The sequence below is a fragment of the Oryza glaberrima genome, chromosome 2 (assembly GCF_000147395.1).
Source record: "Oryza glaberrima chromosome 2, OglaRS2, whole genome shotgun sequence".
In the NCBI taxonomy this organism is placed as follows: domain Eukaryota; kingdom Viridiplantae; phylum Streptophyta; class Magnoliopsida; order Poales; family Poaceae; genus Oryza; species Oryza glaberrima.
In genome coordinates this window covers 33,271,665-33,298,791 of record NC_068327.1, presented here as the reverse complement: position 1 = coordinate 33,298,791, position 27,127 = coordinate 33,271,665, and the positions used below count along the sequence as shown (strand labels likewise).

Here is a 27,127-nt window from a genome sequence, read left to right as displayed (position 1 = left end):
CTACCGAGGCCCAGAGACCGAGCCCAATGTTTTGGAAAATTTTGTGGCCCATCAGAAGATTTACCGGCCCACGTAAGTGCGTTCTTGGAGCCCAGGCCAAAAATATTTCCTCATTAACTCCGGAAAAAGAATGTTAACACAAACAGAAAGATGTGTGAACTTAACAAACTTCATCATAACGCTTACACAAGAAGGAAGGTGTGCCAACTTTCTTTGCCATAACCACCGACAAGCCACGTTGCCGCAACAATGAGACTGGGAGCTTTACACAGGGGAGATCCTTTTTATCAACTTCTGTTGAATAAGCAAATCCAGAGTTGAACAAGAAGGGGGGATACACGAATACTTGTCTCTCAGGAAAAGTTGCCAAGTCCAGGGGGGGTAAGGTAAAGAAACATAAATATGTTGAATCTTGACCACCTCTAAATTAATCATCACAAAGCTAGGACTTGGCCCTAACGCAACAGCGAACACACACAACAAAAACAAATTATTGCTATCTATGAAGCAATGATACAACAGGGCCGGAGCACCATGAAATTATGGGATGCTCCTGGTGAACTGTTGACAAATAGGTGATAATCCTGTCATTTACAGAGTCGCAAACAGCGTTTCTTCCTTTCTCTTTCCGTTGTGGAGATTCCTCTTTCTCTTGCCATATTATTTCCTCTTACCGCCACCAAGGGACAGCAGCTCCAGGCTGCGGTGGAGAGGCTCGTCGCGGGACCCTCTTGCAACGGCTGCTCGTGAGAGAGAAGTGGCCCTTGTCTCTCCAACCGATGGATTAACCCTCTGCGTGCTGGAAGGACGGCTTCCACTGCTTGAGAACAACCTGCTTGTCCGGCTGTATTGCTGCTCCATTGGTTCCACCGATGAACCTGGCCTGCTGCTTGACGCAACCGCTCTCCTTGATGCACTGCCTGTACGGGAGGATGTACGGGGTCTTTCCACGGTCCTTTCGCCAGACCGGTCGGTGCTATGCATCTGAGAAGGTGAACCATTTCATGATCGTCAAATTACACGTAGGAGAGATACACAAGGGGAAGACATTATACAGCATAGGAACTGGACTCCTATCTCAAGTTCATGCGGGGACGGATTCAACTTACGATTTCCTTTAGTGACATTGACGGCCGTTGTGCATAATTGTCACTCTGATTCAAAGAACCAGTAGGATTCCTTCTGCCAGATGCTTCACCTGCTTAAAATAAGATGTTCTTATGGGCTGTATTGTTTGTATTATAGTTTTGTTAGGCGTCTTTCATGGGTGGAAGAACAGACCTGGGGCCTTTTCCATCTTCTCCATAGAAGGTCCCGCAGCTCCACTGGTTCTTTCACTTGGCTGAATCAACAAGAAGAACAAAGTCAAATCAAGTGTATCAAACAGGAGAGCATTGTCCAATAATTATAACAGCAGAATGCATACCCTCATCAGTGGTTTGGAGCCTATCTGGGGATATTTCAAAATGGTCCAGTCAAATACATAATCAAATTGATATCCTGTATCAATGATGCCATTAGAAATGTGCAGAACTTATCCTCAGTTTAAAAAAAAAACACTGAGGGAAGATGGAAAGAAGTACAATTTATGATCATGAGGTAAGGATTTATGTTTAAGAGAACATACCCTCCCGGATAAAGAGATCACGGAATAGCCTCTTTAAGTAAGAATAATCTGGCTTGTCTTCAAACCTCAATGAACGGCAGTAGTGGAAGTAAGAAATGAATTCTGATGGGTAAGATTTGCAAAGAACCTAGCTCAAAAAACAATATAAAAGTGTCAGTTTGCTGCAGTTTGATCTTTGAAAAAAACAAGAGCAGATACCAAAAGTATATATCATGAATTACCTCCACAGGAGTAAGCATCTTTTTCTCACTTATTTTGTCGTACTTCTGCTTCTTAGTGCCTGCTTTCAGCCCCTGCCATGGTAGGCTGTTGGAAGTTGAATGATAGCAAATATTTAGCATTGTTTACAGAAAATGATGTCAAAAACATTACAAGAAAACCAGATGTCTGCAATGCTGAATATCACAAACCAACCTGCCTCTAAGGAAGTACATAAGGACATAACCAAGAGATTCTAGATCATCTCTTCTGCTTTGCTCTGTATGAACATAAAACTTAAATTAGGCAAAAGCTCTTATCAAATGTACTCCATCAGCTAGAAGACACAGTAAACTCACCAACACCAAGATGGGTATTGACACTTGCATACCGAGCTGTTCCAGTGAGGTTCTTGTTCTCTCTGCATAATGAACATGACATCAACATAAAAAAGGTGAAAAGAGAAGTGCATTGAGATATTTGCCAATGTCCTTATAACATTATACAATTTTGTGCTGGATAACAAATAAAACAACAGCATATGCAGTAGGCATAGGCGTAATTTAAAGTTGTACACCAACCTGTATGGGATGTGCTTGTGAGTCTGAAGGTCCCTATATTTCTTCGCAAGCCCATAATCTATTATATATACCTGAAACAAGGTCAAAAATAGTCAAAATTAACTGGATTCAAAATTTGCTAACCAAATCTTGTTTTTTTCTATCCCACAAGTTATCTACAATTATTATTAACAGACCAAAGTTGTATTTTAACTAAATTCACCAGATATCAGAGCATTAATTTAGGGCCTGTTCACTTTGATGCAAAAAAAAACCTTACCAAATTTTGGCATTGCCAAAATTTTGGCAAAGTTACCAAAATGCCAAAATTTTGGCAGGATTTCTTATATAGTTACCAAAATTTGGTAGCAAACTAAATGTAGCTACTTTTTTGGTAACTTTACCAAAATTTGGTAAGGTTGAAAATGGCATCAAAGTGAACAGGCCCTTAAAACCCAAGCCATATCATTCTACTGGAACATCATTTTGGACCTTCATAGCAATGAAGAGCACCAAGTTATGAAAAATTTAAGGCGTTAGGGCACCACTGTATCAAATGGAATACCATGAAACTATTGATGTGGTTAAACATGCAGAAACACAAAATGGTAATAGCCAGGTAGGAACGCAAACCTGATTGGCTTTCCTACCAAGCCCCATAAGGAAATTATCAGGCTTGATATCGCGGTGAAGAAATCCCTTCTGATGCATGTACTCAACTCGATTGATCTGGATAACGAACAAATGGTGTTACGTCAGGAATCTATATAGGGCAAGATACAGATACCAGTTTGATTCTACAACGATTAACAAATTAGAATATATGGATTGAGGAAATTTGAAAATAAAGCATCAGTGTCCTCACCATCTGATCAGCAAGCATGAGGACAGTCTTTAACGAGAATTTCCTACTGCAATAGTTGAATAGGTCCTCAAGGCTTGGCCCAAGAAGATCGATCACCATCACATTGTACTCTCCCTCCACGCCAAACCACTTCAAGTGCGGAATACCAGCTTTAGCCAAGAAAAAAGGAAGGTCAACTCAATCATAACAGTCATAGAAGGCGATAACAAAGTAACATTTCAACAAAACGGATGCGCTAACAGGATCTAGGCGCAAACTTACTTCCTCCCTGCAGAAGCATGTACAGCTTCGACTCATAATGAAGCTGTGGGTGCTTCGTCTTAACATTTTCCTGTGAGACCAAAGCAAACAGGTCAGCAACACCAATGTCTGAAAGGTTTCACTATAACCAAATTCCCAATAGTACCAAAATAGTACCAAAGGACCAACATTCGACACAAACATTTTACTACACTGTTCATTCCCATCCCACGATCTCACGGTAAATAAGAAATTTTATCAAATTATTCTTCCCCCAAAGAAAAAGAACTCTTCTAGGTGCATCGAAAATGGAGGACAGAATCCAATACCAATTTGACGGCGACTTCCTCTCCAGTCTGCACATTAACAGCTGCAAACAAAAAAGAAAACATCAACAAAGTGAGCATCTTCCATTTCCAAACATAATAATAACATGTTCTTCAGAAAAGATAAACATGAGAAAGATATAGACTACTGACCAAGGAAGAGCTCCCCGAAGGATCCACTCCCGATCTTCTTTCCAAGCTTGAACTTGCCCCCGACTACATGATCCATCTCCTTGCTGCTCCGATGGTCTCAACCAAACGAATCAACTGCCCCCCCCCCCCCCCTTTCCCTCTAATCCCACCCCGAGATCCAAACCCGTCGAGGCGAGCGGCGCCGCGCCGAGGCGAATCGAATCGGGATTCGGGCACGAGGGCCTCTAGGACGCCAGATCCAGGCAAACCACCAAGAAATCCGGTCGACCAAACTCTTCCCTCCCCCCACAATCGAACGAATAAAAAGGCAAACAAAGGGAAAAAAAATAAAAAAAACGAATATGAACAAATCAAAGAAGAATCGGCGGATTAACAGGAGGTGTGCGGATCCGGAGAAACGGATACAAAAAGGGGATTTCTCCTAATAAAATTCCCTGCGCCCTCTCGGCGAATTCGCCGCGAGAGGTAGAGAGAGAGGGGAAGCGGCGGAACAAAGGGGAGGAGAGAGAGAGAGAGAGAGAGAGAGAGGGGGTGGAGGAGGAGAAGACGAAGACGGAGACCAGCAAGAGAAAAAGAGTGAAGGAGAGGGGACGATTAGTAAATAGACACCACCCGATTAAAGAAACTGATTAACTGGGAGCAGGTTGTTTGTTTTTTTTTTTCGTTTTTACAAGTAATTGACAGGTGCGGCCATCTTGGTTTGTTGCTCTTTCTTTTCCTTCTTCTTTTCTCTCTTTTTCTGGCACTTTATTGTTTCTTGTTTGTTATGGTGATGGGTGTAGTACGCATATAGTAGCAGCAGTTTGATTGGTCCCCTTTTCCTTACCAATGCCTCAAAACAAAACACCAACAAATTGTTTAGCTTTAAAAGAAAGGGGAGGGTCAAAAATAGTTGCTTCAAACAAGGGGAGTATCTTTAGTTGTAGACTTGTAGTAGTGGTTGAACGTACCATGCTTGTTGTGCTCTTAAAACAATGAAGTGATGTACACGTTCGGGGCTTTTCGTGGTAACAAAAACTAATGCTTGTGTTCCTTCTCATTTTGATTATGATATATGGGAAAAATAAGTTCAGAAACACGAGTTAATAGCGTAGCATCTTGTGATAATTACCTTCCTTTCAAAATTATCTTATGATGATTTCGTGTTATACTAAATGATACTGCTTTATATAAGTTTATGACGGAGCTAGGAGCTACCGAGGATTTTCTATATGGCCTACAAAATATGTTGTTGTGTATATATCATAATAGTAAGGATGGAATTGAGAGTGCAGTAGCGGTAGCACAAACCCGACTCAAAAGGATAATTGTTCTATGTTTATGACATAGCAATTTGTGATTTGAATTACTATCTTTTGATTGTAGCATTAAAAACATTAAAAGTATGGGAATCTTTTTTTTACGAAACTTATAGAGTATTATACTTGAACTCTATCTATTTTGCACTTTTGATAAAAGGAGTGCATTTGTGTCTCTAAACAAATCAAAATCATAATATCCTACTCCTTCGAATGCCTTGTACGGTGAGAATTGAAACTCGCGCGTGTAAATATGTATCATATGAGTATTTAGGTGGCTTCTAAAGGTAGGATAGGGCATTCTTAGGATAAGGGTTGACGTGCGTATAGATCTCAAAATGGGATACGACATGATCTGGTTCCACGTCATATAATATTTATTCTATAACTGTTTTGTTTGACTCGTTTTAATTGCTCCGCTAAACGACATCATTCCTTTTGGTTGGCTGGATGTTATGCTCACGGACATTGTCTTTTTTTTCCGCCTATGCCTTCAGTGGTTCCGGAGTAGGACCAATGTCTAGAACCCTAGCACCGAGATAGATGGTGGCCATGTCATAGGCGGATGAAAACATGTCCTTATAGTGTCGACCTTGTACATACGTAGGCGGATAAGCCATTTTGGTGACGACGATGCAATCACAAGCATGGTAAGGACTCTCTGTAATTGATGAAACTGGCGATGAGAGTGCTCATGTCAATGTATCAAGGACGGGATCAGATTTTACGAATAATAGAGAAAAAATTGTCTAGGGGCAACAACTCCTAATAAAATACAAGAAGTTATGGCCTGATTGTGATGGAACTCGCCATATTTGAAGAGTGAAACTCATGGCGGAGATGATGGACCATGTTTAATTTAGATTACTAAGTGAATTATTGTCTCGGATTATCTACTTGACTATAGAGATAAACTAAATATTTTTTAAAAAATAAATTTGATAGATAATTTAAAATAGGTGATCTAAATAAATAATACAGTAGAAGAAAGTTTTTTAAGGAAACATATTTTCCGAAGCGTAAAATAAATAATCCGATTTATAATATGAAATGAACATGATCAATGATTGTGCACAATTGTGTCTTGATCTTATGGTATTTGCAGGATCATTCCATTCCTACTACCCAATCTCACCACATCATTCAAAACGACAATATGCCATCCTCCCATCACATAATAATTTTATAGCCAATCTAAAAGAATATAAAACCTTTCATTTAGTTATGGGCCCGGAAATCTTTTTACTATTTACTCTGTTTTAAAATATAAGTATTTTGAGAATTTAAACTTTGTACCAAAATATTTAGCACTTATAGAACATTAAAATATAAGTATTTCAAACTAATCAGAAGCTTGAGAAGAGAATACAAAATTCAAATTTGAACTAACGAGACGATTAAAAAATATTTCTTAAAACAACCTAAATTTTTCTATTTTAAAAGGAAGTAGTACCACAAAGGCTGTTCCCAATTCACATCGTGCTGAAAAAGAATCCCACATATTTTCCACTTCCCATAAACACAAAAGTTGAGATAGCTTAGGGGCATTTTGCGTGCGGATAATGCTACCGTCCATCGAGCCCTCGACCCTGACTAGACAGGAAAACCAGCCGAAATGACGTGGCCAATTATTAAAGATGGCCAATTTTATAAAAAGCGACTTGAAAAAGGAAAAAAAATAAAAGAGAGAGAAGAGGAAGGCCACTGTTGCAAGTAGCAGAGCAGTGTATCTTTTTTTTCCCAGCCTTTTTACCGGATAAAACGCTGTCTCGTGGTGGGCCCCGCTACGGTAGGTAGAGGCCGACACGTCTTGGCCCCCCCTTTCCCCCCAGCGACTCCGCACGGGAATAACTACGCGGATAGCGGCCCATCTCGGCCGTTGATCCTCCGTGTCCGACGGCTGAGATAGCGACAGGTTACGGACATGGAGGAGCAAAGCTGGCGCCTGGGTGGAGTACGGCTGATCTGGGCCGTCCATCCGCCTACTGGCCTCTTTGGAATGGACGGTGCTGCGCGACAGTTGACCGCTGACGGACGCGGCGATCGTATGGCGGAGTACGGCATTTTCACGGTTGCTTCCCTTCCATGCCAAACTCGTTCTTCTCGTCGCCTTTTTTTTTCTTTTTTACCGAAACGAAACAAGTCACACGCCAACGATTCCAAACATATTTTCCTCGTGACGCTTTGATAAAAATATATAATCAGATACTTTGACATGGAGTAATTAACAAGCCTCAGTTATCGATGCACAAATGAATCTATCCATCTTCTGAAAAAAAATTCACTAAACGTGGGTTACCTGGTCCGACGACCAGGGAATTGAAGTTTGAACTTGGAACAGGTCTGTGTACCACGGAGCTCAAACTCCAGAAATATTAAGTCCCACGTTGGAATTAGGTAACTTCTGAACTTTATATCGATTCAATCCTTGCAAAATCCCGTACGGCTCATGTACTCGACTCAAGCAGGCATCACGTATTAATAGTTTCGAGTTAACCAGCGAGGGGAGAATGCATCTATCTGTACACGAGCTTAGTACGTAAGTACAGGGTCACAGAAAATTCAGAAATGCTGGTGCATATGCTGGAATTGTCTGCACAGGTTTGATTACCAACCCAGTGATGATTATCACTAATGAGTCAATGGTAGACACTACTAGACAGCATGGCCTGAGAGCAGTTAGCTATACGGGGATCAGACATGATTGCCAACATAAGCATGTTGATAAAAGACAATGCCTGCCTACTGACTGCATAGTGTCCAAATGATCATCTGGAACACATTACGGATTAGATTAACAAATAAGAATGTGCAAACCTGAGAACCTGGCAAGTGGCAAGAGACCGAGCAATGGGTCACAGCCAGAGATACCGCATCCTGTCATCCTCCACAAGTTGATGCTTATCATGCGGCTTCCTTCCAGGAGTGCACATGTAATGTAATGCAATACTACATGCAAAGGAAAGCAACAATTAAAGCAATAGCTGGTAGCCAAAGTTGACCAGATAGCAAAGGAGAAAAGGTTACCATACCTGATCAGCTCGTACAAGCCTCCTAAGCTGTTTTATATATTCATATAAGCAGTGAAGTTGCTAGTACTTGAGAAGACAGGTACACATTACTTTCTCGTGATAAATGGGGCCATTTCTTAATGTACATCAAGCCTTTCTAAAGAATGACAGGGACTGAATTCATGTAGTATTAGATTATCAGAAGTACAGCAATGAACTTGATGGGTACTCACTGCTCATCGGCACAAGGGTAAGTTCGCTTTATTTATATATTAGGTACAATGCCGTAGAAAGGGACGAGAAACAGAACAGAAACAAATTGTGGAAGTATGATTAATTAGCACCAGAATAGGTGTAGAGGTGGGAACAATCATCAACGGTAGTAGGCCATGTGGCGTGAAGATCGGAACGGTGAAGCATCAAATGGAGAGGAGCGCCTGGGCTGGGTCTCAGGACGGGGATGTTCTTTCTTAGGGAGTTTGGTCTCAGATCGCAGCCATGACTCGACAACTGACAGCAAGTTTTTGGCACTCTTTAGCTCCTCAACGTCAGAGTATTTTGCTGATTTTCTCAATTCACCTTCTTGGATGTATGCAATGTCAGTAGCCCATGATTCCAATCCATCAAATATATGAGTGGCATAGACAATGGTTGCTTCTCTCTGCAGTGCCGAAACCTTCCATGTTATGCAATGAGAAGCATAACAGACAGAAGAGATAGAAAGAACAAAAACTGTACCTGTTCACACTCTTCCTTAAAGAAGTCAAGGAGATCCATTCTAGTCACAACATCAAGATCAACGGTGATTTCATCAAGCAAGAGTACCTGTATTGATCTCAGGTGTCATAGTTTCATAGCAGTCTTTGGCACTACACTAACACAAATTTAACCATGAGAATACCTCTAGCCAAACATAAGGTTGTTTTTCTATCTTTAAGCTAAAATGATGTGTTGGGTGAATTCTCAGAATAGTCTAGGCAATAATGCTATTACCCTTTTGGGGGCACAATACCATTATCATATCAGGGAGCACTCAGCCCAGCAATGAGCCAATAACTATGGCGTACTACAAATGTATGATGGAGCACTCAAGAGTTATTATGTCTGTGAGTCACTATTAGGGTGCTACATATGAAATAAAAGAAACAACAGAAAACTAGGAACACGGTATCACCTTGTATGGATGAAGAAGACCCATGCAGATTTGTACCCTGCGGCGTTGTCCATCTGAGACTTTATGCATGCGCCATTGCAGATCAATATCTAGTAGATCAACAAGCTTCTCTCGCCTAACAGGATCAACCCCATCAACTGCTCATGTTTCAGGGTAGAGAAAGAAAAGGCATGCTTACATCTACCGCACCAGCATGAACTGCTAAAAGCATTTTTACTATAGTAAGGTTGACTTCATTAATTAAGCTTGACTAAACTGAATAACAAATCTAGGAGCAGCATCTATTTAAACAAAAAAACAAGAAAGAAACATGCGAGCAGAAAGTTAACTGAAAGAAAGGCTTGAAACCTCCAGGGTTTTCAAATAATTCAAGGACCACTGAGTATGTGAGGCACATCATTGCTTTCATCCCATAAGAACCCAAGAATGACAATGGGATATGAGGAGCATTATTGTGCATACAGTACCTCCAAAAATCATGTGTTCAGCAGAGAAGTCGCCTTGCAGAGGAACATCACCCTGAGAAAGTTACATGGGTGTTATATGCATATAAATTGCACTGAGAAACCAGGCAAACGCAAGAATGAATTGTCAATGTGTAGTCTACTATTATCATGCCATTTACTGTTATCAAACTCCACACATATGTAAACAAAAAATCAATTAAGTAAACATGAATCTTCTAATAATTATTTTGGACAGCACATAAACCATTTCAGAGTCAAAGACCCCTAAAATCTAAGAAAGTAAAACAGAATGAACCAAAGTTACAAATAACTATTCAGCTAACATTGGTGAAAAGTAGGGAATGGCTTCCATGAATTTCTTGGAAAAAGCACGTTAGCAAGAAATGCACTTGTACAAACATTGATCATGAAGAAATATAAATCAATGATGAACTAATTTCTATTTCTTATAGAAAGTAAACAGAAAGGAAAACTTACAGCTGAACCGATAGCCCGACTCCATGAACCACCTAAGTAGGAAAGGTCACCGTTGCACACAAGCTGTGTGTCATGAAAAGCAGAACCATTAAGAACACGGACAACATCTCTTCCTCCAACCATATGTTTCCCCGCAAGAATCTTCAAGAGAGTGGTCTTGCCTGTGGTTTGGCACAAGTTGGTACATTATATAGGTGTGCATGTGCATGATAGATTACAGAAGATAAGAACATAACATGCCTCAATTACAGGCACTGTACATGATTGTGCAGTGATTGATTTAAAAAGGAGAGAATTTCTTTTGATAAAGAGCACCCTTATTCGCATTTGCAAGAGCAATGTATAGGTGCCTCACAACTATCAATGACAACTTGAGTATATAATAAAAAGTATAACTTGTTTGAACTCCACTTTTCCCCCTATCACCTATTCACCTTAGTATCTACAAGCATTCCATTGAGATTGTGCTTTAGCTCCAACTTTGCTCAAGCACTAGTGCAGAACAACCTTGCCTTGAAGAAGGCTGAAACATCAGAATGCGGAACTCCAAAACATCAAGGGTGACACCATACACAAATTCATGGTCATTCAAATTCGAAAGGGCACACTAGAAACCCGTATTGCAACTAGCAAACAAATACAGTAATACACGCGAATTGCTTCAAAATACGAAGAGGAACCATAGATCAATCTATATCTAATTCTAATCCAAACGACACGCGGAGTGAAGATAGCCTATATATTATAGCTAAAGCCACCAATCCACGCGAATCCATCAGAAGAGCTCGCCCGGAGCATCGAATAGTGGAAATCGACGAAACTACGTAGGAACCACGGCTGATGGGAGGGGTTAGGGTTAGGCAAACAAAACCTAACCTGATCCGTTCGCGCCGATGAGGAGGCATCGTGAGCCGGGGGCGATGCGGAGATTGAACCGCGCGAAGAGCGGCGGCTGCCCGTCGTAGCCGAACTGCAGTGCGCTCACCTCGATGCCGCTCCTCCTCCACCCTTCGTCCTCGCCGCCGGCCATCTCCGCAGCCTCGCCGTCGGTGGGTGATCCGAGCGGAGTTTGGTGGGGGAAGTGGGAACTCTTTTCCCTTGGCTCTGTCTCCGCCGCGTCAGAGCCTCCGTGCACTTGTATCTTCTCATTTTCTCACGCGACTGCCCACCAAACACGACTACTGGGCCTTGGGCCGACTCCATCCCTGGGCCCTGGCCCATTTCTCACTTATGGGCCTGGGAGTAACAACGAACAGCTCCACCTAAATTTTCAGTTTTGAATTTACACAAACTATGCACAGTGTAGTTTTTTTTAGTGTAAACTCCAAATTTCTTATTTTTGGTTAGCACGTTTTTTAAATTGTTAAATCAGTGGCGGACCTTCTCTTGTGGCAAGGGATGGCGCCGGCCATACCTACAAAGTAGGTAGGGTATTCAAGCATATGACCATCTCAGCCTTGATTTCAGATGCTAATTATATGATTAGTTGGCTGTATTTCATTTGGTACAAGCTTATTCGTTTAGTTAACTGGAGGTAAAGACCTATAGGGGACTGCCTTGTGTCTGCACAAATGAATGAATAGTCTAGCTAACCACAAAATGTTAATCGGTAAAAATCGAATGCTAAAAAATAGATATGTAACTTAAGTGAATGTCTACTTATAAATAAACACACCTAAAAAACAGGGAACTAGTTACACAACAAATTTAAGGCTTCAGTTGTAAAAACCGCATGACAAATTTAGGATTATAATCATCGTTAATGGCATATATTCTATAAGTACGAACATATTATAGTTTGTGTATAATAAAATGTTACATCATTTTTAAAATACCATACACTTCGTCCTAGCTAAATTTTAGTGCTAGGTCCGCCACTGTGTTAAATGATGATGTTTTTTATAAAAAGTTTGTTTTATCAAAGTTTATTCGAAAAATCAAATAAACCTAATTTTAAAGTTTGTAATAACTGATACTCAATTATTAATGAACTAATGGTTTTTCTTGTTTTACATGTCATTGAAAAGCTAAATCAAGCTGAGATTCAAACAGGTCTAAAATGGTAATACAGACATACTCACATCTTAGTATAATGAATCGAATACTGTTAATAGATTATGTCCAGATTCATTGTACTATAATGGAGAGGTAGGACTATGAATCTGGAGGTTTTTTTTAGGACAGAGGGAGTAATATAGAAATGTACTAGTGACCAAGCAATCGACAGAACAGCAGCACAGCAGAAGTAAACGAATCGAATCATATTCATATTCACCTTGTTGGCCACAGACGCATGACCCGCAGTGTCTAGCCACAGCCACTCGTGTAACATGGTTACACTTCAGAGTTTAGGTTTGCAGAACCAGACTATAGCTAGCAAATTTACAAACAGAACAGAGCCAGACTATAGATAAATGATGATACATCGTTGCCACCGTTGAAATGCCACCGGCGACAAACCTACGAAAGATCTAACCGATCTTCTTCAGGTTGGAAGAGCTCAAGCTCTGAGCTCACGGATGTAGTTAGGGCTCATTGGGTTGACCTTCGGCGAGAGGGCGGCGAGGTGCACGTCGTTCAGTGCCGAATTGAGCTTGCTCTCCAGTGGGCTGAACGGCATCTGCTCCGTCGCCGGCTGCTTCTTGACAGCGCGCAAGCAGGCTAGGTAGCTGTTCGGCTGGTTGTTGCAGCTTGGCAGCTTGCTTATCGGCACCCCTGCTTCCTTCTCTATGGACACCGGTGCGCCAGAAGGATCCTGCACCAAATCAGAGATCCCCACATATTTCTCCTTATTTGTTTTCACTGACAAGATTCGATCCTCCAATGCAAGATGTGATAGTGGATGAATGACATTGCAAGGAGGAAGAGGTAGCAGAGAACACTTGGATGAAAGCATGGCATAGGTAGTAGTAGAGGAGCTAGATGACGTACCCCGAGAAGGAGGAAGGTGAACTGCTGCTGCTGCTTGCTCCCTGCTTCTTCGAAGTGAGCCTCCAAGAGCTTTCTCAGGTCAGAAAGACACGAGTTGCTCAGCAATTTCAGACCTTTTATCAGATGCCCGGACTCCCATTTGATGTAGACTTCAAGCAGGCCGTCTTGTCCAGAAGCATTGTTCTCCTTGTTCTCATCAGCTGCCTCCAAAGCATTGCATGATTTCAGCTGCTCCGACACGGGCAACTTGGCATCGTCCACAACTTGGCAGACGATAGGTGAAAGCTGCGAGGATACTGGACTGTCGGTCACTCTGACGTCGCACATTGGAGGTTCTATCGCTCCCCATGCTGAAGGGTCCTTGTTCTCATCTCCAAACACTCGCTTCGCAGGCTGCTGCTTGTTCTCATCTCCGAATGTTTGCTTCGCAGGCTCATTGTTCTCATCTCCGAACGCCTTCTTTGCTGGTGACTGGACCTTCTTGGCTAATTCTCGGTGATTCCCACAAAGCCTGAAAATGTTCTGAATCCGGTTATTCCTTGTGGCAGGGTCTTCAGGCTCTGCAAGGGGCTGTTGCATTACATAGCTCTCTTCGACAACTTCCTTGCACACTTCCTCTTCAACGCCACTGTCTTTATCTTCTTCTTCATCTCCCTCCTCAAAGACAGTGCTCAGGACCACCTTTTCTGGGTACCCGGACAGCCTCACAACATCATCTTCTTGCTCCACAGCGCTGGTGCCAGAGCCTGCAGTATTTGCTTGGCTCCATATCTGGCCCTGCTTGCGAGTATCCTCCTTGATCACCTTCACGTCTTGCGCAGCTGGCTGATCTCCCATATCAAAATCAATGGACATATCCATTGACATGGACTGATCCGCCCTAGCGGACATCTCTGACAGACGTGCCAGCAATCTACCTCCGATGATATCCTGCTGCACAGGCTTTTCACGCTCAACCTCCTTCAGCCGCTGTTGCAAAGCAAGGAGTTCTTGCTGCTGCCTAAGCATTTTCTCTTCCATCTTCATGAGCTCAGTCCTCAAACTCTGGGTCTTCTCCATGACCTTTGAGTTAATCTCTTCCTCCTTTGCAGCTGCTCCCTGACCTTCAATCAGCTTGAGCTTCGCCCTGAGCTGTGCAAGCTCCTCTTCCTTTTTCCTTAGCACACTCTGGGCCTCATTGCGCTCTTTCTCCCTTAGCTTGTTCTCTTTCTGGAGATTGTAGATGAACTGATTCATCGCGACAATTCTTGAATTGAGCATTGTAGATGACTCTTCAGAGCTCATTTTGTCCCTTGGGGTTGCAGCGTGGGCAGCACGGATAATGCACTTCGCTTTAGCACCATACTCCAATGTAGAAACTGTCTTGTGCAATTCCTTTGGGTCAGGACTTGCACAGAGAATCATCAAGATTTTTGATTTGTCGTCCTCAAATGAATCCTGAAAATTCATGGAAGATCGTAGGCATTACGTTAGCAGCTTTAATTTTACAGTATAAATTTGTATCGAGGAATGTGAAATTTTAGAATCTTGTACCTGCAAGAGCATTGTGAGCTTGCTGTCTCGAAATGGAACATGGGAGTCACCATTAGCAATGGACTCAACCACTCGTTTCAAAGCCGTGTTCCCTTGGTTAATCTTTGCAGTCTGTTCAACAGTAATAATAATGTAAACAAAATATGAACTTCTGTTATCGAACACATAACATAATTTGCAGGAAAAAAGGTACTAGTAGCTAATCTTTGCAGTCTGTTCAACAGTAATGATCATGTAAACTAACTATGAACTTAATTATCAAACACATACAATAAGTTGCAGAAAAACAATATAATAGTAGTACCTAAAGTACTTAAAAACAGCGTGACTGTGATAATATCACTTTATCATTCAAAAAAAGGGAGAAAAAAAACCTACAATGTGGTCACTGCTTTGCAGACCGTTAACTGTTATGTTTAGATTTTTCATTACACAACAGTGTTAATTATTCTTCTGTATTAGGTATTCATTGTTGAAGGGATAACTTTAAAAACGTCCTGCTGAAAGTACAAAATTATACAGGCATTAGTGACATCACAGACCTGCATTTTGGCTTCAAATCCAGTTTGGCCTGCTGCTTCTATGTTCTCAGAACCAGCCATATCCACAAGCATGAGCCTTCCCCCCACCGATGGAACATCCAAAATTATCTAGAGAAGTAAAGCGAAGCTTATCAATAGCGAGTTCATTTTTGAAATGAAGATTCCAGGAGCTAACAGCTCAATACGAGAACGCAAGTGTGCAACTAACCATGCAGTGGCTCCGGGAACTCCTCTCATTACAAAGCGTGCTCTTGACAATACGCCTCTTTTCCACTTTTGCAACTTCTCTTGATATCTTCCCGGCTTCATTTCCAGATATGTAGGTTGCATTCTTGGCTTTCTTCCCCATTACTTCTAGCCTCGCCTGCACATAAAGTAAGGAGTAAGGACTGAGAAACTTCAACACCATAGAAAATTTCCAAAGTTACGCAGTTAAAACTATTAAAATCTTCTGTCCATCATATGTTCCCGAAAATCATGTTAAAACCTATGATAAGTATGCCAATCCTTGGAACTTACAAGCCATGAGCTTCCTATTTAAGCTTACAGTAATTATCCACTCAAAAAACAACCTGTTTCAGCTCACAGTAAGTATTTCAGCTTCCAATTTCATATTACCATTTGTTTATCCCTAAAATGCTGCAATCCGAGCACCAGAAAACAACTTAATTCAGCTTAAAGTAATTATCCGCTCCTAAAAAAAATGTCAGATTCATAACTGACAAGCAAGATTCACTGAAAAGGACAGTGACAGTAAGAAAGCAGACACCAGCTGTTAACTTTCAAACTTCAACACACATCTATCTTAATTAATAACATTTCCTAAGCACTAGGCATCATCACATATGAACCCAATTGCAAATTGCAGCTGCATTACTAACAGTTAATAATGGCATGTGGAAAATTAGTTTCGGTGTATCACCTTGGGGGCGTTTCCTTTAGCATTCGCTCCGCTCCCCACGAGCAAATCGTAGATCTCCTCGTTGTAGATCTCGAGCACGGCAACCTGCACGAACAGCCCCATCCCGAACCCGGCGTCATCCTCGCCGCGGCCATCGCCTTCACCCCCACCACCAGAGACACCTCCCCCTCCTCCTCCTCCTCCTTCCAGTATATCCCGGAGAGCGCGGTACACGATCCCGGGCTGCTTGGCGCAGCCGAACATGGTGTGGCTCTTCCCGGAGCCCGTGGGGCCGTACACCATGACGGTGCACTTGGCGCCCACCCGCACCCCCTCGATCCGCGACCGCACGAAGCGGCGGTAGAACCCCTCCAGATCCTCCTCCTCGGAGACCGAGACCCCGTCGAGGGTGAAGTCGCGGCACCCGCCGGCGTCGCCGCGGACGCGCACGGCCGTGCCCCCGCCCGCGATCTCCAGCGCCGACGCGCCGCCCGCCCCCGCGGCGAGGTTCCGGATGCGGCCGATCACCTCCACCGGGTGCTCCGTGCCGCCCGCCGCGGCGCCCCCGCCGCCGCCGTTCCTGGGCGTCATGGCCGGGAAGTGGAGGCGGTGCTTGGATGCGGGCGTCTTGAGCGGGGTCGTCATGGCCGCCTGCGGCGTCGGCGGCGGCCCCGGCCGGGGAGAGGGCGTCGGCGGCGCCATCTGCGAGAGAGAGAGAGCTCGCTAGGGTTTGGAGATGTGAACTCGGATTCGATGCGAGAGAAAGAGAGAGAGAATTGGAGATCGAGTTGCGGGTGAAGAGAGAGAGGAGAGGAGAGGGCTGGGACTTGGGAAGGGGAAGGATTTGAAAGGGAAGTAGCCGTTGGAGTCGTAACGGTAAGTGTGTTTGTTTTGAAGCTGGACGAGAGGGAGACCGCACCGCGCCGTGTACCGCCCGCCGCGAAATCACGAGATTTTCGGTCGATGCAAAATGGGGGAAACCATGCATCAAAATTGAATTCTGAAACAATTTTATATGGTAACTTTTCTTTGTTTCCTTCTTAAGAAAAATGCTCCCTCCATTTCAGATTAAGATGTTTTAACTTTGGTCAAAATTAAAATAGTTTGATCAACTTTGTAGAAAAAAATAGTAACAAATTTATTAAGAAAATACTATATTCAATTATTGATTTGATGAAACTTATTTAGTATTATCAACATTATTATATTTGTCTATAAACTTAGTCAAAGTTAAAACAATTTAACTTTGATCATACTTAAAACGTCTTATAACCTGAAACGGTGGAAGTAATGTAGAACGATATCTCGTTCGAACTGAATGATACCTCTAAGATATCACCTACGCACTTGATATTTGATAGGTATCAGTTGATAGCTGTTCAGATAAGATGATACTTATCAGATATCATACGATATTTTTAAGATATCATTTTGTTCAAATGAGATAACATCGTATAGATTTTACTCTTTTTTTTTTCCAACGTACTATGTCGGTCTGATGCGAATATATAGTATTGTTTGGATTCTACTATGCATTTATGGGTTTAGTTTTTTTATTTGGTGATATCCTTTGTCTGAACATAGAATCGGGTGGTGGTGCAGTGAAACTGTGCAAAGATAATTAATTTGTCTTCCGAAACTGTGAAAAATAAATCATATAGTGATGTTAATCAAAGTGTTTTTTTTATTTATTACTCCTATCTACTTGTGGAGTAGCTTTAAAATCATCTTATAAATACTCGTATTGGGATCGAGCGTCACCCAAGTAGTAGTACAGTAATTTAGTAGGAGTATATACAGTATTTTGTGTTCCATTATCTTCATTTCACCTGGTACGATGTGGGCCCCGAAGTGGCCCATGAGACGGGGAAATGTAACATCCGTACTTATGGGCTGGCCCAATACGGACATATTCGTATTTCCTTTTTATTTTCGGGGATATTCGCTTAGGTCTTGAGCCCCGAACACTAGTCGAAGTTGGGAAGCATCCAATGAGGTATGGAACTATAAAAAATAAACTTTGTTAGCAAGCCAGCGGTACTGTTGTGTTTGTTTGGGACTAGAAACTTCATTAACGCATGATCAATTAAGTATTAGTAAAAAACTTAAAAATAAATCAATGTAAAATTTAAGCAACTTTTGTATGTATTTTAACAGAAAACACACCGTTTAATAGTTTGGTTAAAAATATTTTTTTCTTAGAGCAACTTTTTTATTTTTTTATAAAAACATACTCCCTCCGTCTCAAAATATAAGCATTTTTAGCTAAAAATTGTTATATTTTAGGACGGAGGTAGTACTTATTTTGAAAAATGTGGAGAACAAAAGAATATAAGTTGTCCCAACCCCTCTCCCTCGTTTTCCGCGCGCATGCTTTTCAAAACTGTTAAACAATATATTCTTTTGAAAAAGTTTCTATATGATTGTTTAAAAAATTAAATTAATCTATTTTTGAAAAAAGAAATAATTAATACTTAATTAATCGCATGTTAATGGATTGTTCTGTTTTCCGTGAATAGGATGAGTAGCGAACACACCCTTAATACTGCTCTAGGGCTGCACATAATCGCCACATAAGCTGCTATTCGGCGTCAAAAGCTACATAACTTTATCAATCCTAATTATCATCACACGATAGGTCACTAGCAAAACTGACAGGCATCAACCTTTCCAGACACACACAGAGTGACATAGAGATGCTGGCATTATGCTGCAGTGTTTAAATTAAGATGCTTGCTAAAATTATCATTAACTTAGGTCAGACAACTACACCTCATTGTTATTTGTTTAGTACAGATGCATGCCCATCGAGCTAGCTAAACAAACCGTCTGCTTTTGGTCGCTCACAGTTACTATTTGCTGTCCTAATCCTTTGCTCTAGCTAATAAGCAGCCGCTGCAAGAAAATAATTAAGCTGGGCTGCATGCATGCTTATCATGGAGGGAGGAGGGAGAGATACCGCTTTGTGAGAAGGCAAGATCACATGAGCTGAGATGAGAATTGAGAGGAGAAGAGAGAAGAGAGAAGCTGCAGCTTGCTTGATCAGGGGACCAATCGCCATGGATGCCATTGGGGTCCATGACTCCATGGATGCACACACACACTGTCAGTCTGTCACCGATCTTATTTATATGTGCTAGTGGTAGCCTGTTAGCTATGCATCTTTGCTGCTTTGCCCATTCTGAAATGAGATCTCAGCAAGCCGGCCAGCAACAAGAATGCTTCTGTGCGTGAACTGTAGGACATCTGAAACTCTCGATGGATGGATTGGATCAACTGTCGCTCGATCGACGAGATTTGTTTCTGCATAGGATTATCCTCCATGAAGCTATCGCAGGATATGATCAGTGTAGTTAGAGACTGTAACAACATTATTCTGAATCTTTCTACTCGCTGAATTTAGTAGAGAGCTGCTCTTCCTCAGCCTCAAGCTAGAAGCGAGTTCAGACTTCAGAGCAGTAAAATTATACTCCCTCCGTTCAAAAAAAAAAAGACAAACCCTGGGTTTTCGTATCCAACTTTGACTGTCCGTTTTATATGAAATTTTTTTATAATTCGTATTTTTATTGTTGTTAGATGATAAAACATGATTAATATTTTATGCGTGACTTGTCTTTTTAATTTTTTTCATATTTTTTTCAAATAAGACGGACGGTCAAACGTTGGACACGGAAACCAGGTTTGTCTTTTATTTGGGACGGAGGGAGTATATCTCTTTAATTGCAGAATTATAGCAAACAGTGTACTCGTACGTGATCTGGATTGGCACAGTAACAACAAGATTTGAGCTAGCTAATGGCGCCATGTTTCACAGCTGTGCCCTGCAGCCACGAGAGATCAGGGGGCCTACTTGGGCTGAGCAGTAGCGAGATTTGTCAGAGACAGAAGCATCCGATCTAGTGTAAATCTGCAGGTACAGAGAACACTGTGCTGCCCATATCTCTCACCAACCATTAGATTTCCTCCTGCAGCCGTTGCATATGCTTGTGCCTTGCCGGCTCAGCTGCTCTGCTCATCTCGGTGACCAATGGCGAATTGTCGATTAATTGCCTGGTTGATCTGTATGTTTGACACGACCATTCAGTTCTACTATTTGTCATCAAGTAGCAGTAGGCTAATTGCAATTGCAACCAACTACCGCGTAAACTTGTCTGCGTCAACACGGCACCGAACTGCCAAACAACACAACAACCAATGACTTTTACACCGTTTTGATCAGGGCAGGGCAGCCTCTCTTATTATGGGTTGATTAGTTGCATGGTCTACAGATTAATCACTGCTAGTTACTGTAGGCCCAGCCTCTCTTATTATGGGATGATTAGTTGCATGGTCTACAGATTAATCACTGCTAGTTACTGTAAATACTATTACTCCATCCGTTTCAAAATATTTGATACCGTTGACTTTTTAATACGTGTTTGACCATTCGTCTTATTCAAAAAATTTAAGTAATTATTTATTCTTTTCTTATCATTTGATTTATTGTTAAATATACTTTCATGTACACATATAGTTTTACATATTTCACAAATTGTTTTGAATAAGACGAACGGTCAAACATATACTAAAAAGTCAACGGTGTCAAATATTTTGAAACGGAGGGAGTACTACTGTACTAGCGATGATCACATTAGCCAGGTTGCTTTATTTGGCTGTGTCAGTAATAAAGACAGGAGATATAAACCGTTTTTATCAATTATTAAGAGGTGTTTCATTCGTCCTAAAATATAAGAAACTAACACCGGATAAGACATTTATTACCCATCCAAATTCACTGTACTAGAAAATGTCCCATCCGGTCATAGGTTTTTATATTTTAGGATTGAGAGAGTAGTTTGTTTTTTTTTTCTTTTTCTTCTTCTTTTTCTTTCTTCACGACGAGGCGGAGATCGATCATTAGATTGGATGGATATAGCTAATGCGGGTATGGATTATTAAGGATATTTAACCGTTACAAATTCGTCCTGCAGCTATATGCCGTACGTGTGTCTTGGTCGGCCGTGCGTAAATCTCACGGAAAAGGACGTTGTCAGGGTTGTTCAACAAAGCTTTAAAGTGATGCAACGACAATGGGCATAGTGTCATCCATTGATGACATTAATCTTACACAAGTGGGGTGTTATGTCATGGCTCATGGGGACCTTATTCAAGTTTAAAGAGGGAATAGCAATTAATGGATAAGTGACATTAATTTAGACAAGTGACCAGCATTCTTTCCCTCTTTTTAGTTATAGCCCCCGAATACAAAAATGCGTTCCACATGTACACAATATCACAGCACTAGCTACACTAACTCAGAAGTTCAAGTTTCTGATTTTCTTTTGGTGCCAGGCAACGTGTGATATAGTGACTTCGTTAATTTCAAGTCTATTAGTCTCAATCGTTCGAAGTTGCTTATAAGAGCGCATATGCGCACAATTGATAAGGGTGACGAGCATATACTGGCTCCATCGTAAAATATAGCTATCGGATACGACATATCATGTATTAGGTAGATAATTCCTCCGTTTTAAAATATAGTAAATTAGAACTAGATTAAACACCATATAACACAATGTATCTATGTGTTGTCCAATCTAGTTTCTGGTTACTATATTCCTGAGACGGAGGAAGTATATTTAAGAAGGATATAGCAATTGTTTGCGTTTGTATTGCGTTTAGCGTAGCTCAACTGGTTAGGTTTCTTGTAGTGGAACTAACCCACATGGGCTTAAGTCATAGACTTGATACGGATGGTCGTATTTTGCTGCTAATTATTTATTTAGTGGTAGGCAACGTACTCCTTGACAGCGAGACACCCGTGGTGTTTCATACAAGCTTTGAAATTTTGGAATTGGTTTTGTTGCCGGTGGGGACTGGAATTTTAGAAAATTTTTTGCCGAAATTATTTGAAAATTTGATTGATTTTGAATTAATTTGAATAAAACCTGATCAAATTAAATAAAATTACAAAAAACTGAAAATTTCGGGCAAGATGTGAGCTTGCGGGGGGGTGGGGGGGGGCAAAATTACCAAAATTTCAGAAATTTCGAACCGAAATTTCAAACCCTGGTTTCATCAATTTTAAGATATACCGGCCCAGCCTCGTGGATATACTGATAGAGACAGGGTATGCGTATGCGTATGCGTGTGTTATAAGCATCAGCGATTGTACTGTGTTTCTCAAAAGAAAATCACACCCGTTACTTACCTAACCATTTAACCAATGATGTTTGCACCAAGAGAAAACATCATCAACCGCAACTTACTTAGCTCACAATACAAACTGTCCTGGCGACCATGAAATGATCACCCGAGCCCATGACACCACCAAACCAAACCAAACCCCCCCAAGATCACCCACACAAACACACAGTGGAGGGAGGGAAGGAGGCGCCAATCTAGAGCACACGCAGGCAAAGTCTCGATACAGCAGGAGGGCGAGACGCAGACACAGAGAGAGGAGAAAAAAGAAAAATACAGCGAGACATCGCGCGAACAGGAGGACCACTTCCCCCCTCCCTCCTCTCCGGTCTCCCTCCGCCGCGCCGCGATTCCCCTCCCTCCCTTCTCCCCCCCGCGCCGTCGTCACCGCCGCCGCGGGAGGAGGGGGCGGATCCCGAGGCCGACCTCGGCGAGCCAGATCTGGGCCACATGCCGCCCAGCTCGGCCTAGATCCGCCCTGACCTAGCGCCGAGCGACGGGGTGGGGGCATGGAGGACGCGTCCAAGTACGCGCACAGCCCGGCCCACCTCGCCGTGGTGCGGCGGGACCACGCCTCGCTCCGCCGCCTGGTCGCGGGGCTCCCTCGCCTCCCGCGCGCCGGGGAGGTGGCCACCGAGGAGGAGTCCATCGCCGGCGAGGCCGTGGCCGACGCGGTCTCCGCCGCCATCGACCGCCGCGACGTGCCGCGGAGGGAGACCCCGCTCCACCTCGCCGTGCGGCTCCGCGACCCCGTCGCCGCCGACATCCTCATGTCCGCCGGCGCTGACTGGTCGCTCCAGAACGCCGACGGGTGGTCCGCGCTCCAGGAGGCCGTCTGCACGCGGGAGGACGCCATCGCCACCATCATCGCGCGCCACTACCAGCCCCTCGCCTGGGCCAAGTGGTGCCGCCGCCTCCCGCGCGTCCTCGCCTCCATCAACCGCATCCGAGACTTCTACATGGAGATCTCCTTCCACTTCGAGTCCTCCGTCATACCCTTCATCGGCCGCATCGCCCCCTCCGACACTTACCGCATTTGGAAGCGAGGAGCTGCGCTGCGTGCCGACATGACGCTTGCCGGCTTCGACGGCTTCCGCATCCAGCGTTCGGACCAGACCTTCTTGTTTCTCGGGGATGGTGCTCGTCCTGAGGATGCTGGGGGCAAAGAGTTGCACCCAGGTTCTCTCATAGTGCTGGCTCATAAGGACAAGGAGATCACAGATGCATTGGAGGGAGCAGGGGTGCAACCAACGGAGGCCGAGGTCGCACATGAGGTGGCGTTGATGTCAAAGACGAACATGTATCGTCCCGGGATCGACGTGACGCAGGCAGAGCTTGTGCCGCATTTGAATTGGCGCCGGCAGGAGAGGACGGAAGCCGTTGGACATTGGAAAGCTAAGGTTTATGATATGTTAAACGTTCTGGTGACTGTGAAGTCAAGGCGTGTGCCGGGGGCGATGACAGATGAGGAGCTGTTTGCGATGGAGGGGGAGGAGAAGAATGGGAGGGGCACTGAACTTGACGCGGAGCTGGATGAAGTGTTGACAGCCGAAGAGAGGAAACAGCTTGATTCTGCGTTGAGAATGGGGAACCAGGAAGAAGAATTTGAGGAGAGGTGCGAGGAAGGTGATGGCGGGGCTGATCATTTGGATGCAAATGGCGTGGCAAAAGATAAGAAGGGATGGTTTGGTTGGGGTGGCAAGAAAGGCACCAAGAATGACGAGAAACCATCCAAGGCGAATCAAGGGAGTAAGGATGAATCAGGTGACCTAGGAAAGGGAAAGGAGAAGAACAGCAGCAAGAAGAAGAAGGGTGCATCATCAGGGGATTCTACTAAACATGAAAGTGAATACAAGAAGGGGTTAAGACCAGTGTTGTGGCTGACACCAGATTTCCCTTTGAAGACGGATGAACTGATCCCTCTGCTTGATGTCTTAGCAAACAAAGTGAAAGCTGTCAGAAGGCTTAGGGAACTCTTGACTACTAAACTGCCTCCAGGCACATTTCCGGTGAAGGTAACCACCTGCCAACTTGACTATATAATGTCCACCTATTTCAGCAATTAACTGAATTTTTGATATGCCATTCATTTTAGTCAAAATTTGCACGCTTATTCATTTGCAACATAAATGGTGATATGATTCTATGTAACTCAATCAACGACTGTTTGCTGATTGTATGAGCAATTATTTTGCACTGGTTTCTTGGACTGCCAGTGTTTGTTGTTTGATCCACCTGCTGTGTCATGCGTCGTAATTCACTCCCTAGCTGGGACTTGTGCTGTCTGCCTTGCTGCTTGTGCATAGTACTGTTTGAACCTGGTTATGACATGTGCTTGAATATGAAATTATGAATATGTGTTTCTTTATTGTTGGCGCTGATGCGCGGCTTATGGCTATGCATGTGGTTTTTTTCCCTTTAGACCGGACATATTAATACAAGATAGTGCTGTTCAAGTTCTAGAACTAGCACATCTTATGTGTGTCCTCCCGGGTAATCAATCCCTCGCACTAACAAGGCATTATCATAAGATGTGGTGCCCGCCATGTGCACAATTCATATGATTGATGGATGTTCGAATAACCAAACCTTTTCTATTAGTTACCACTACTATTGGCCACCCATATGGAATAATTAGATTCCAATAATAGATATTATATTTGGGTGTAAATGATAAATGTGCAGTGTACTTGCAAAATATCATTGACTATTTCTAAGGATTTGATGCATGATGGTTGATGACATTTTTTTTCCTTGTTGTATTAAACTTTATATGGACATGGAACACTATCGAGTTATTGAATCTAGTACAAATATATTGTATATTTCTATTTGTCTGTTTGCCATTTCTTTTATGTGGTGTTAATTAACTTTAAAAGTAGCCAGTGGGTTTCTGCTCCCACCATCAATTTAATAATCTCACAGATTTAAGAAATGCCAAAAAAATATATCCATTGAAGCTTTCAAAACTTTCATATGTTTATTTCCTATTCATCCACTCTATCTCTTCCTCTGTTTGAGTCTTGATTAGCTGGGTCCTACTCCAAACCACCATAAAACTGATGCCCCCCTGTACCCTACTGACCTTGTATCCCTAAATGCAGTTGATGATCCATCGACATCTTGTGACCACTCTTCCTGTTAAATGTTATTTCATGTGTCATCTTTTCTTTGGTGAATACTGCAGTAATTTTTCCATTGCATTATTAGACTATTTTTACCGCTTTCCATGTTTTGTTGCCATGCTTTATTGTTTCTAAATTGGTACAGATGTCTTGTCTCAATGTGCATAGCAATCTGAATCGTTTCATTTTGTTGTAACTTTTTTGGAATCTCATCATTTGTTTTGAATCTTAGTTCTTGTTGGATAAGGCATTGTGGTGCCAGTACAAGACGTTTGCACTGCATCATAATTATTATTTCACATAGTCTCAAATTTGAAATCAGATCTCTTCTTTTACCAAAATTAACATCACTACAGTTACTTCGAAAATGAGATTCACATGAATTAATCTATATTTTGGAAAAGATGATATCTAACTCTCTGTAACATTGATTTTCAGATTGCGATACCTATTGTTCCAACAATACGAGTCATCGTGACATTCACAAAGTTTGAGGAATTACAACCTTTGGATGAGTTTGCTACCCCACCCTCAAGCCCAACGCAATTCCAGGATGCCAAGGGCAAAGAATCAGAAGGATCAGGCTCATGGTATTCGTGGGTTAGAGGGGGGCGTGGTGCACAGTCCAGTGATAGTGGTGATAGCCGTAACTGGAAAGATGAGGTTGATCCATTCCAAATACCTTCTGACTACACCTGGGTTGATGCCAACGAGAAGAAACGGAGGATGAAGGCAAAGAAAGCCAAGAACAGGCGGGGCTCAACTCGGAAACAATCATCGAAAAGCACCTCGTCGGAAGGAGGTCACCACCCGATGATGGATGGCTTTGAGGAGTAAAAAAGTTTCGCCACATAGCAGGTCACCTTTCATTCAGAGATGTTAGATGTTGATGTCAGCTGTGCTGCGCACCTGACAGCATAGATTGATAATGTGCTCTGGAGAACGCGTAGTTGATTGGATCTCCTCGAGGAAGTACAGGATGGCTATATACCCCGCTAATCTGTAATTCAATTCTATTTTTTGCCCCCTTTTTTTTCTTCTTCCAGCTGGATGTATGTTTGATGATCATGATGATACGGCCCTGTTGTTGTTAAAGATGTGTTTTGTGGGGGGCTTTTTAGCTGTAGCACTTCCCCTCCTGTTGTACGAAAACCCTCGAATCTGGCAGTGATTTTCTCGCAAAGAGGAAGCTCAATGCACATGCTTGCTTATGACTGCTGCTGTCCCTCTTCTCTTCGCTTTGTTTCCAAGGAAACTGGACATCTTATGCTTGCCAGAGACGTTATCTTGCTTTCTGTTGGTACTTAATTAGTACAGCTGCTATAACTTGCTGTAGCTTATTGTGTTTCAAAGCAGAGTAATTGTGGTGCTCTCATTGAGGCTAAGCAGATCATTTACAGTCTGCTGTTGAGAGCGAAACCCTGCGATGCAGAAATGTACAAAACTCATAGTTGATGGATTGAAAGGATGTTATATGATTGTGAAAGATCATGCAGCTTACTGTCGATCAGATGTC

The 27,127-nt window shown here is 42.6% G+C and overlaps 4 protein-coding genes across 4 annotated transcripts; 1 reads left to right on the top strand and 3 right to left on the bottom strand.

The window, feature by feature from the left end:
- Window positions 1-256: 256 nt before the first annotated feature.
- Window positions 257-4,546, bottom strand: LOC127763930 (uncharacterized). The gene is made up of 14 exons (XM_052288739.1): window positions 3,970-4,546; window positions 3,820-3,860; window positions 3,512-3,581; window positions 3,251-3,399; window positions 3,019-3,114; window positions 2,407-2,477; window positions 2,185-2,246; window positions 2,042-2,105; window positions 1,849-1,933; window positions 1,628-1,754; window positions 1,427-1,500; window positions 1,282-1,342; window positions 1,110-1,198; window positions 257-984 (listed from the first exon to the last, which is right to left on the bottom strand). The coding sequence occupies exons 1-14, from the start codon at window positions 4,043-4,045 to the stop codon at window positions 661-663; spliced, it is 1,389 nt and encodes a 462-aa protein (XP_052144699.1). The 5' UTR covers window positions 4,046-4,546; the 3' UTR covers window positions 257-660.
- Window positions 4,547-8,450: 3,904 nt separating this feature from the next.
- On the bottom strand, window positions 8,451-11,507 carry LOC127764657 (ABC transporter I family member 19-like). The gene is made up of 6 exons (XM_052289561.1): window positions 11,273-11,507; window positions 10,397-10,557; window positions 9,920-9,971; window positions 9,453-9,589; window positions 9,017-9,103; window positions 8,451-8,939 (listed from the first exon to the last, which is right to left on the bottom strand). The coding sequence occupies exons 1-6, from the start codon at window positions 11,424-11,426 to the stop codon at window positions 8,652-8,654; spliced, it is 879 nt and encodes a 292-aa protein (XP_052145521.1). The 5' UTR covers window positions 11,427-11,507; the 3' UTR covers window positions 8,451-8,651.
- A 1,116-nt stretch (window positions 11,508-12,623) lies between these two features.
- Window positions 12,624-17,146, bottom strand: LOC127762060 (kinesin-like protein KIN-10A). Its single transcript, XM_052286410.1, has 6 exons — window positions 16,325-17,146; window positions 15,611-15,766; window positions 15,403-15,510; window positions 14,861-14,971; window positions 13,328-14,764; window positions 12,624-13,151 (listed from the first exon to the last, which is right to left on the bottom strand). The coding sequence occupies exons 1-6, from the start codon at window positions 17,003-17,005 to the stop codon at window positions 12,897-12,899; spliced, it is 2,748 nt and encodes a 915-aa protein (XP_052142370.1). The 5' UTR covers window positions 17,006-17,146; the 3' UTR covers window positions 12,624-12,896.
- Window positions 17,147-22,619: 5,473 nt separating this feature from the next.
- LOC127762061 (uncharacterized) lies at window positions 22,620-26,826 on the top strand. Its single transcript, XM_052286411.1, has 2 exons — window positions 22,620-24,501; window positions 26,050-26,826. Exons 1-2 carry the CDS (start codon window positions 22,996-22,998, stop codon window positions 26,446-26,448), a joined length of 1,905 nt encoding a protein of 634 aa, XP_052142371.1. The 5' UTR covers window positions 22,620-22,995; the 3' UTR covers window positions 26,449-26,826.
- Window positions 26,827-27,127: the final 301 nt, after the last annotated feature.